General features: G+C 44.8%; 1 protein-coding gene across 1 annotated transcript; it reads left to right on the top strand.

Annotated features, from left to right (window-relative positions):
* The first annotated feature begins 4,019 nt into the window (after window positions 1-4,019).
* LYPD8 (LY6/PLAUR domain containing 8) lies at window positions 4,020-10,366 on the top strand. Its single transcript, XM_064595723.1, has 4 exons — window positions 4,020-4,269; window positions 4,371-4,532; window positions 6,002-6,139; window positions 9,306-10,366. The coding sequence occupies exons 2-4, from the start codon at window positions 4,433-4,435 to the stop codon at window positions 9,599-9,601; spliced, it is 534 nt and encodes a 177-aa protein (XP_064451793.1). The 5' UTR covers window positions 4,020-4,269; window positions 4,371-4,432; the 3' UTR covers window positions 9,602-10,366.
* The last annotated feature ends 897 nt before the right edge of the window (window positions 10,367-11,263 follow it).

Below are 11,263 nucleotides of genomic sequence, written 5' to 3'. Positions count from 1 at the left end.
TGTGTGTGTGGTGTGCTGAGGTGAGAGGTGGGAGGGAGGCTGGCTGCAAGTTCTAGGTGAAGGCCAGTTCTCCCTTGGTAAGTAGTAGCTGTCAGGGTGCAACTCAGTCTTGGAGCTGGAAGGATGCTGAATGAAGTCCCAGTCACCCAACCTAACAGGCTGGGTGAATTTGGACAGCTTTCCTTATCTCTCCATTGGCAGGTTTCTCACCTGCCAAGTGGGGCAATAAGCCACACTGTGCACTGGGACTTTCTGTAGTGAAGGGAATGTTCCAAAGTTGTGCTGGCCAATAAGTAGTCCCTAGCCAGGTGACTGAGAAACAAAATGTTTTGTTTTGTTTTTTTCTTTCATTCCTTCAATGAATCTAAATTTAAGTAGCCACATGAAGTTTGTGGCTGCCATTTATAGGATAAATGAGCTAACTCATTTAGGAGTTAGGACTCAACACAGTTAGGAGAAGGACTCAACACAGAGCCAGATACTGCCCCTCTTTGCTGCTTTGATACACGGGCAAGTTGAAATTCTGGGAGCTCTGATTCAGGATCCTAATGAATCCAGGTAACCTTTAGCTAATCAATGATTGGCGGACATCAGTCGGAGGTGTGCCGGGGCCTCTGGTTCCTTCCTGCAGCTCGAGGGTGTCCAGGCCTGGGGCCCTGGGAGTCACATCTGTTGGAGGCAGTGTGGGTGGTGGTTAGGGGCCTGGGCCAACCCCAACTCTAACACCTCCCAGGATTGTGACCTTGACTTGGAGTGGTTTATTTGATCTCTCTGGGACTTGATTTCCCCTATGAAATGAGGGTGATGCTAATAATAGTCCCTGACTGCTAGGGTGAAGGCATTACATGAATTAATGAACATAAAGTGCTCAGAATAGAGTAAGTGCTCAATAGGTGTCTGCCTATTGGGGTGGTGATGGCAGTGACAGAGCCCCTAAGTGACTTATGTGAATGTGGCAAGATATTAGCCAGAGGACTACATTATGCTCTGGGAGAGAAGAGCCCAGCTTTCTTCTTGGACCCCATTCCCAGTGGGGCTAGCAATCTTCTGCCTGCCCATGTTGTATCTGAAATGGCTATAGGAAATGCCCAAGCTGTGTTCTGTGTCTGTGTGTAGATTCTTCTGCAGGTATCCAGGACTGGGGAAAGCCTAGACCAGCACATGTATAAGGGCAGCATAGAAACTGCATCACAGCTCTCTGCTCCCAGCTGAGAATGCTGATTCCTTCTGCCACAAGGATGGGTTGTGTGCTGTGTGGAAGTATGACTGCAAGCCCAGGGGATGGTGTGCCCTGGCAGCCTTGCAAGCTCCCTGACTGTCTTCTCTGTGTCTCTTCAGGCATAAGGTTCTGCACCACAGTCCTCATCCTCGGGAGACACCAGGTCCTGCACCATGAAGGGTATCCTTGTTGCTGCCATCATTACAGCATTTGTGGTTGCAGCTGTAGGTGAGGGAACCCACTGACACCCTTTGGGAATGAAGACCTCTTTTTATACCTCATCGAAGTCTTCTCACTCTTGGTGTTCTGGGGTCCTGTCCCATGGCCTCTCATGTCAGGGTGTGGTCAGTGGAGAATATGAGACCCCTCTGTGCATACTGCCCTCAGAGGAGCCGCTCTGTGCTATGGGTCTTCCACTGGGAAATGGTGCACGGTGGGGGAAAGTAATGGGGGTGGCTCCATCTCACAGTCTCAGATTTGGGGGGTCCCAGAGGGAAAGGATGCCATCCAGACTATTCTTTTGCCCTGAGATGGATGTGGTGCTTTGTCCAGAGTACAGTCTATAAGTGTCTCCTGAATGTTGACAGTTCTGTCCATCGTGTCTCCCCAGAATCCCTACGTTGTGTGCAGTGTAATTCATTGACAAACTCCTGTGACAACAGCACCATCACTGAGTGTCCCTTATATGCCAGTGCCAGCTGTAACAGTTTCGTGACCAACTCTTCTTTAGGTGAGCCTGGGAAGCCATAACCCCCATTTCTGGGATTTGCATGGGGCAGGGGCTGGAGAGAGTGGCCAGGGAGGAAAGGAAGGCTGAGGGTGGGCTAGGTTGTGCAAGGAGAGAGATGGGGTCATGAAGACGCCTTCCAGAAGAAGCAACACACAGGAGTCAGATGAGAATGCAGGGGCAAGCAGACAAGCCCTTGTGGAATTGCTGCCCTTGACTGAAACCTCATTCTAGACCTATATTGGTGGATGTGAGAAGCAGGGGCAGCTCTTGGTTAAGTTGCAAAGCAGGCAATTTGCTCTGGGTACTTGCGTTCTTCCATCTTTCTGCCCCCCTTTCCTCCCCTCAGTACTCCTTCCTCTTCCAGATCCAACACGCTTTCACCCAGGGTGATTTGCTGGCAAGATTGTTACCTCTCTCCTGGAGCACTTAGATTTCTTATTAACTTTTTATTGTGGACATTTTCAAATATGCACAAAAGCAGGAAGAAGTGTATAATGAATTGCCATGTAACCACTATCCTGTGTCAAAAATTATCAACATTTTGCTTTTTTTTTGCGATGGTATTTTATTTATTTTTTATTTTTAGATTTTATTTATTTATTTGACAGAGAGAGACACAGCGAGAGAGGGAACATAAGCAGGGGGAATGGGAGAAGGAGAAGCAGGCTTCCCGCAGAGCAGGAAGCCCAATGCGGGGCTCAATTGCAGGACCCTGGGATCATGACCTGAGCCTAAGGCAGACGCTTAATGACTGAGCCACCCAGGCACCCCTTATTTTATTTATTTATTTGAAAGAGAGAGAGAGAGAGCGAGCACAAGTGGGAGGGAGGGGCGGAGGAAGAGGGAGAGGGACAATCAGACTCCCTGCTGAGCTAGGAGCCCCACACAGGGTGATCCTAGGATCTGGAGATCACTACCTGAGCTGAAGTCAGACAGTCAGAAGCTCAACCAACTGAGGCACCCAGGCGCCCCTGCAGTGGTATTTTATTTTATTTTATTTTATTTTATTTTATTTTATTTTATTTTAAGATTTTACTTATTTATTTGACAGAGAGAGACACAGCGAAAGAGGGAGCACAAGCAGGGGGAGTGGGAGAGGGAGAAGCAGGCTTCCTGCTGAGCAGGGAGCCCGACGTGGGGCTCGATCCCAGGACCCTGGGACCATGACCTGAGCCGAAGGCATACGCTTAACAACTGAGCCACCCAGTGCCCCAACAGTGGTATTTTAAAGCAAACTTTGATATCATGTAATTTCCCCTAAAAATACTTCATTATTTATCTCTGATAAGGACTTTTTTTTTCCTTTTTACATAACTACCATATCACTATATACCTAAGAACATTAACTGTAATTCTTTAATTTCCTCTATTAGAAGGCCATCTTAGAAATGTCCCAATTGTTTCAGATGTTGTGTTATAGTTGATGTGTTAGAATTCGGATACAAACAAAATCCCCACACAGCATTTTGCTGTTAGGTCTATTACATCTAATTTGTTTTATAATAACTACCATCACTTTTTGTTGTTGTTGTTCAATACCATTGATTTGTTGGAGCAACTGGAACATTTGTCTTATAGTTGTCCCATATTCTGGCTTTGGTTGATTGCTTCCTTGTGGTGTCACTTCTTTGTTCCCCTATTCCTGGTATTTTCCTGTAAATTGGACCCCTGCTGCTTGGTAGGACTGTCTTCAATAATGGAAATGTTTATATCCATGTTGTCCTATACAGTAGCCATACATGAGCTACTGGCCACTTGAAATATGGTTATATGACAGAAGAGCTGAATTTTAAATAGCCACATGTAGCTACTGGCTACCATTATCAATTGCTCTGGTCTGGAAACTTGACTGTATCCAGGTTTAACATCATATTGCACGTAGGACCATCATGTCTGCTTGGCTGTTTTTAGAGATGCTAAGACTGATCAGGGGGTTTGGAAAGTCAGCCTGAACCACCATTTCCAAGCCCCCATCAGTTTTTTTTTTTTTTAACTCAGTTGTCACTTTATTTATTTATTTATTTTTATTGACATATAATGTATTATTTGTTTCACAGGTACAGGTCTGTGATTCAACAGTCTTACACAATTCACAGAGCTCACCACAGCACGTACCCTCCCCAGTGCCCATCATCCAGCCTCCCCATCCCTCCTACCCCCTCCACTCCAGCAACCCTCAGTCTCCATCAGTCTTTGATCTGAAGTTTAGCCTGCATCTTTGCTCATCTCCAGCTAAAGGAAGGAACTACTTCACGGGGAAGGATTTTTCTGTGTGCCAGGAAACCCTCTCCAGTGTCTCTGAAATCACATTGACCTGAGGGTGTGTTTTCTGCTGTTGCCTGAAGCAGTCACTATTCAGGGTCTCTGCCCTTTCTGAAGCCTCCTACCCAGGGCTGACAGTCTGTGTTTCTCTTTGTGTAGGGGCAGCCAACATATACCAGGATAAAGCCTGCTCTGCGGAGAACTGCAGTGAAGGGAGAGACATGGTTGAAGCCTTCACTGTCCATGTGTCTGATAACGAATACTTCCATTTTATAAGCCAGTGCTGCCAAGGAAAGGACTGTAACACCACTGATGCTCTGGGTGGGTGCTGGCAACGTGCCTTCCTTCCTGTGTCCTCCCAACTCTCTCCCTTCCTTTGCCACCTGTGCTCCTCACTTTCTGGTGGACATCTCAAGTCCAAGCACTTCATTGCATATCTGGGTAACATCAACAGCTGACTTACAACAACGCTTGAAAAACAAATGGGAAAGTCAGCACTACTTTCATGCTTTCCTCTTTTCTCAGTACAGACAGAAATAATGGAAACTCCAAGTTGTATGGAATTAGATGCTTATTAGTATTTCTCAAACTTTGTGGTCTCAGGCCCTCTTTTAAGACTCCAAATCTTCAAAATTATTGAGGACTCTATAGAAATTTGATTTATGTGAATCATACTATCAATATTTACAGTATTAGAAATCTTAAAAATTCAAAGAATTTCTAAAAAATTTTAAAAATCTTTAGTTTTAGTTCACCAAGAAATAATAAACCCATTACATGTTAACATTAATAACATTTTTATATAGAAATAACTCTATCTTCCAAAACAAAAAAATACTTAGTGAGAAGAGTGGCATTTATTACATATTTTCTCAAAGCTCTTTAGTTTCTGGCTTAATAGAAAACAACTGAGTTCTCAGATTTGCTTGTGCATTTAGTCTGTTGCAATCTCTCATGCCATGTAGCCTCTCAAAAACTCCATTGAACATTCATGAAAGAAAGAGAGTGGAAGAGGCAAGGAACATCTTAGTATTATCATGAAAATAGTTTTGAATTTGTGGACTGCCCGAAAATGTTCTTGGAGATAACCCAGGAGTTCTTGGACTACAATTTGAGAACCGTTGGTCTATACCAAAGCTCTCTTTTTTTGACGAGAAGAAAACATGGCCAAAAGGACAAAGTTAAATTGCCTTAGTTCTAGAGTCCTGGTCATTAATAGCAGAGCTGGGTCTCAATATCATTTTGTATTAAATGCTAAATAATGGTGTATGTTCATTTATTCAGAGAAAGATTTAGTAATAGCTACACACCTATTGGCTGATATTCAGAATAGCAGGCTAATGTTGACATTGGTTGGTTTTATTTTTTATTCATTTTTTTTATTATGTTATGTTAGTCACCATACAGTACTTCAATAGTTTCTGATGTAGTGTTCCATGATTCATTGTGTATAACACCCTGTGCTCATTGCAGTATGTGCCCTTCTTAATATCCATCACTGGACATTGGTTGGTTTTAGATCAAAAGCTTACCTCTCCCTTCTCAGCCCAACACACCCACTGACCACAGTTCTTGAAGACTGGATGGTTTGTAAGGGGAGGTCTGTGCGGTTGTGTGCTGTAACTATATTGGTGGGATATGAGGTTAGGATCACTGGTGTCTTCGTGCATTTGTCTCATTCTCAAGATCTCTCTGGCCAGCAGCTTTGCTTGCTTGTCCCCTTCAGTACAAGGCAGTACCATGTTCTATGTTATAACTCTGTTCTAAATTAATGATTCTTATTCTACCAGCTCCTCCCCTGAAAGATGTGTCCAGCAACACAGAGTGTCGTGCCTGTCATGGATCTAATGAAAGTTCCTGTAATGTGCAACACAGGAAATGTTATAAAGAAGAACGGTGTGTCAATCTAGTTGCAGAATTTAAGACTGGTACGTCTTGGGGTTTAAATTCCGTTATGGGACTTGAGTTGAAAACATATTAAACCTTGGGCAATAAGTTCTGGGTTAGCAATAGAAGCCTGGGGGAGGTTAGTAGGATAAAAGAATAAAGTCAGAATGCCTTTGAGATAATGAGGCTGTTAATGTAGCCTTGCGCTGGTTGCTATTTCTGCCTCCTTAGTCCAGAACCATTCCTCCTGAGCTGTCCATCTCTTGAACCCTGTTCTCCTGTGGCTTATAATCAAGCCAGGCTCATTTAGTGCCTCATGTCATTCCCGGCATTTACTTTACTAGGTTGCATTGTTCTGTGGGTGTGTGTGGGTTTGACTTTTATTTCCTTTTATCCCTACATTTTTTTCTCTACCTGTCACTGAGAGGTGCTGGCTTATGACAACTTGGGTCACCTGACTGAAAGAGTCGGATTGGGCTTTAATATTCAACCAGTTGTTCTTTTCTACAGAAATAATTTGATATAAGCCATTATGAAATACAAATTAACTGGTATAAAATATAAAACTAATACATATATTATTCTTTAAATAGGCATATTTAAAGAATAATGTATTTATTAGTTAGGGTAAGTTCATTACTGTTAAAGAGCAACCTCTAAATCCTCTTCCTCAATGTAACAAATGTTTATTTCTTGCTCATATGGCAGTTTTTTGCAGGGTCCTGGGGCCTGTGTTCTTTCCATCTGGAAGCTCTGGCCCCCACCCACCCAGGACTTGGCCCCTCCCTGCTGTATTCTTTGCCTCTCACCAGCAGATGGGGGAAGATGGGGAGTGGAGGAAGGCAGGAAGGTTTTTACAGGCAAAGCCTGGAAGCACGTGCATCACTCTCTCTCACATTCCGTTGGCCAGGACCAAAACTTCACTGGAGGGTGGAAATGCAGTCTAATGGGGTTTAGTAGAGGTCCAGCAGGAAAGGAAGACACATGAAGCTAAAATGAACAGCTAGCCAGTCTCTGCCACAATATGGCTCAGAATAATAACAGTTTAAGAGCACCAACACCCAGGTACAATTTGATTTCAACGTTTATTAATGGCAATTGTAGTACTAGAAATCCATGCTTAACTGTAATTGCAGGTTTCTCAGTGGGGCCAAACACTTCAAGTATCTTGCACCTTTTTCAACTTAAAAAAAATAATGAAATTTATTTTTAGAACAGTTTTAATAAGTTCACAGCAGAATTGAGAGGAAGGTAGAGAGATTTCCCACATACCCCTGTCCCAACACATACATACCTCCCCCCCGTCAACATTCCCCACTAAAATGGTACCTACATGAATCCATGAACCTACATTGATGCATCATTATCATCCCGAGTCCAAGGTTTACAATAGGGTTACTGTTTATGTTGCATATTCTATGGGTTTTGACACTTGTAGAGTGAGTATAATCTACCATTACACAGAGTAACTTCACGTCCTAAAAATCCTCTGTGCTCTATTAATCTCTAACCCCTGGCAACCTCTGATCTTTGTATTCTCTCCATAATTTTGCTTTTATCAGAATATCATATATTTGGAATCAGATAGTCCGTAGCCTTTTCACTAGATTTACTGAACTTAATAATATGCATTTCAAGATTTTAAAAAAAATTTTAAACTCCCTAGGATGTCTACCCAGCTCTAAAGTTTAATTCTTAAGCTATGTCTGAGGATATGTGGGGAGGGGGTGCAGAGGGAGAAGCAGACTCCCTGCTGAGCCGGGAGCCAGATGTGGAGCTCCATCCCAGGACCCCGGGATCATGACCTGACTGAAGGCAGTTACTTAACCGATTGAGCCACCCAGGGACCCCAAGAGTTAAAGATATTTTTAAAACAAATAAACCAAGTGGTAGGATTTTTTTAAACTTTTTTTTAAAAGATTTTATTTATTCATTTGAGACACAGAGGTACAGAGAGAGAGAGCGAGCGTGAGCAGGGAGAGAGGCAGAGGGAGAGGGAGAAGCAGGCTTCCCGCTGAGCAGGGAGCCCGATGCGGGGCTCGATCCCAGGACCCTGGGATCACGACCTGAACTGAAGGCAGACACTTAATGACTGAGCCACCCAGACATCCCTATTGTATCTATTTTGTTGTTTTGTTTTGTTTTGTTAAGATTTTATTTATTTATTGGAGCACAAGTTGTGGCAGAGGGAGAGGGAGAAACAGACTTCCCGCTAAGCAGGGAGCCCGATGCAGGGCTGGATCCCAGGACCCTGGGATCATGACCTGAGCTGAAGGCAGACGCTTAACACTGAGCCACCCAGGCGCCCCATGCAGGGTTTGTTTCTTTGTTTATTTTTGCCCAAGGTCACTTTTTTTTTCACTACTCTAGATATGTGCCATGCAGCACGTTTTTCTAGCTCACTGTAATTCAATCTCCAGCACTGCTATTTGCTATAAAAAAGGAATTAATCGTTTTCTTCAAAGGGATTTGGAGGTTTCTCGTTCCTTCTCAGAACAAGTTTGTAGCCCTTCTGATAAGTAGCCAGTCCCCCCCTCCAGTGCCTTTCTCCCCCATGAACCTCCTGTTCTCCAGGCCTGTTTCAGTTGTAGCCAACAGAACACTGCTGACGCATAGTAGGAGCTCAAAACAGGTAGCTGCAGTCACAACCACATTTTGTTTGCAAATTCCCTTGGCCTTTTCCTAGGATCTGCACCTTAAAACAGTGTTAAACACAATATAATTCAGACTTAGAATTAAGATCACCTCCAGCTATTTTTCCCTTCTCAGAGAAAACTCAGGCAGAGAGAACTCAGGTCCAGAGAAGAGTGGGGGCGGAAAGCAGAACCTGGAGGAGGGGAGCCTGGGAGGAGTCCTTCCTGGATTGAGAGCACAGGGCCCCAGGGTGTCTGAGCCCATCCCTAGGTTTTATCACCTGCCGGCTCCTCAGGAAAACATTGGAGACTTGAGTCCCAGGCCCATTTCTGACCTTCATCTGTGAGGTCAGACCTGCATCCACCTTCTGGAGCCTCAGTTTCTTTTGGTTTTAGGTGGGGGAGGGCGTCTGGGCTCTGACCTTCATGGTTCCTCTGCCATTACCGTTTGGTGTTCTTGACCCTGGGCTCCTTCCTCCAGGCCCCTGTTAGGACCAGACCTAGAACAGGTTGCTGGGAGGCCTGTGGAGGGAGGAAGGGCGAGAGGGCTATGAAGTCCTTATTGTCTCCACAGCGTTGACAGAGACTAGGAAGCTCGTGCTGAGAGGCTGTTCCAACATCAGTAATTCCACCTGTCGGTTCCTGTCTGCTGAGAACCGGACAGTTGGAGGAGTCATCTTCCGGAAGTTTGAGTGTGTGGACAGCGCTAACTCCTCCTCGACTGCCCCCCCGCCCACCCCTCCTGCTAGCAGCTCCAGCGCCTCCTCAGCGCCCCCCTCCAACGAGCTCACCACCCCGGACACGGGCTCCAAAGCCTCCTTCACCCCTGCGGCCTTTGTCAGCCTCCTCCTGCTGGGGCTGCTCTTCTGAGATCCATCCTGCCCTCCACTGTTTCACCTCTCTCTCCCCTGTTAACCGTTCAGTAACTAGCAGCCATAGCCCTCAGCAAAGCCCTGCGACAGCCGCGTTTTCCTCCATTACTGCAGCTCTGTTCACGGGCTGGCCAAGTCTGTCCTCACAGGTTCCTTTGAGCTGCTACCCAGCATCACCTCCCAGTTCCTTGCATTTGAAGTCTGTGCACCTTAGTGTGTGGGCTCCCAGGACCTCCCAAATCCCTGCCCAACTTGCTTCTGAGAAACAGACCCTTTCACCCTGTTGGCATTTTCTGCCTACAGCCCTGCACTTCTGGGGACTGACCTGCCACTGTCCCCACCCACACACTGAGGGGTGCCATGCCTGTAATGCCCTGAGTTGACCCTAGCACTGTATCTGCGCCTTCAGTGATTGTCCTGGCTCTGGTCACAGGCCCACAGTGACATGGTCCACAAGACCCAAACAGGGGTGCAGAGGGGCTGCCGACTCCCCTGCCTAGCCTCCTAGGCAGAGACATAATGCCGTTGGTGCTCAGGCTGACCAGATATCGCATAGCCTTGTACAGAATGGAACATAGCTACAGAGCCCCAGTCCCCCTTCTCAGAGAACCTACAATCAAAGGCAGAGTTTTGACTCCATATCAGATACCCAGGGAGCAAGAAAGCTATTTAATACAATACGTACAGAAGTCCAGGTTTGACAAATAAAGTGGGCCTTGACCTGGACTTGGAAGAATGGCATTTTCTGTAATAAAAAATTTTAAAGGTGTAAACCAGTGTGTGTCTTTATTGTCCAGACTTGCTAACAATGCATCAAGAGCAAAGCCGCCAGACAGACAACCTGGAGGTAGCTCATCACCACATCCACGTTAACATGCGGTGTATTATTAGTTACAGGGGTAGAGTTTAGTGATTCATCAGTTGCATATAACACCCAGTGCTCAATATATCAAGTGCCTCCTTAATGCCCATCACCCAGTTACCAAACCAATCCCCCCATCCACCTCCCCTCCAGCAACCCTCAGTTTGTTTCCTACAGTTAAGAGCCTCTTACGGTTTGTCTCCATCTCTGATTTTGTCTCATTTTATTCTTGTTTATGTATTTATTTTATCTTTTTATTTCAAGATAATTTTAGACTTAACAAAAAATTGCAAAAATAGCACAGAGAATTCTAGAACCCCCTCATGCACCTTCGTCTCATGTTTGCATCTAACATAACACACTACAATTACTGAAACCAAGAAATTAGCCTTAACACAATATTATTAACTAATAGGTCTTCACATTTCACCAACTTTTACTAATGTCCTTTTTCTGGTCCAGGATCCAATTCTTTGCATTTAATTGCTATGTTTCCTTAGGCTTCTACAATCTGTGACAGTTCTGGGGTTTTTCCTTTACTGGCCAGTTATTTTTCAGAATGTCCTTCAATTTGAGCTTGCCTCAAGTTTTGTCATAGTAAGACTGAGGTTATGCATTTTTGGCAAGAATCCCACAGAAATATTGTGTCTTTCTCAGTGGGTCTTATCAGGAGGTATATGATGTTGATGTGTTGTATCGCTCCTGGTATGAACGTTGCTTGTTTGGTTGAAGTGGTATCTGCCAGATTTCTCTACTGTAAAGTTATTATTTTTCCCCTTTGTCATTAATAATAGACTA

Source organism: Mirounga angustirostris, unplaced genomic scaffold (assembly GCF_029215605.1).
Source record: "Mirounga angustirostris isolate CCGP_5_RB_7025 unplaced genomic scaffold, mMirAng1.0.hap1 SCAF_7, whole genome shotgun sequence".
NCBI lineage: Eukaryota > Metazoa > Chordata > Mammalia > Carnivora > Phocidae > Mirounga > Mirounga angustirostris.
This window is presented reverse-complemented; position numbering and strand designations above follow the sequence as displayed.

Excerpts from the sequence above, each read along its gene's own strand:
- LYPD8 (XM_064595723.1), top strand. The coding sequence starts at position 4,433 with ATGGTTGAAGCCTTCACTGTCCATGTGTCTGATAACGAATACTTCCAT. Across the intron at positions 4,533-6,001 it reads TAACACCACTGATGCTCTGG|CTCCTCCCCTGAAAGATGTG; the intron begins GTGGGTGCTGGC and ends TTATTCTACCAG. Across the intron at positions 6,140-9,305 it reads AGTTGCAGAATTTAAGACTG|CGTTGACAGAGACTAGGAAG; the intron begins GTACGTCTTGGG and ends TTGTCTCCACAG.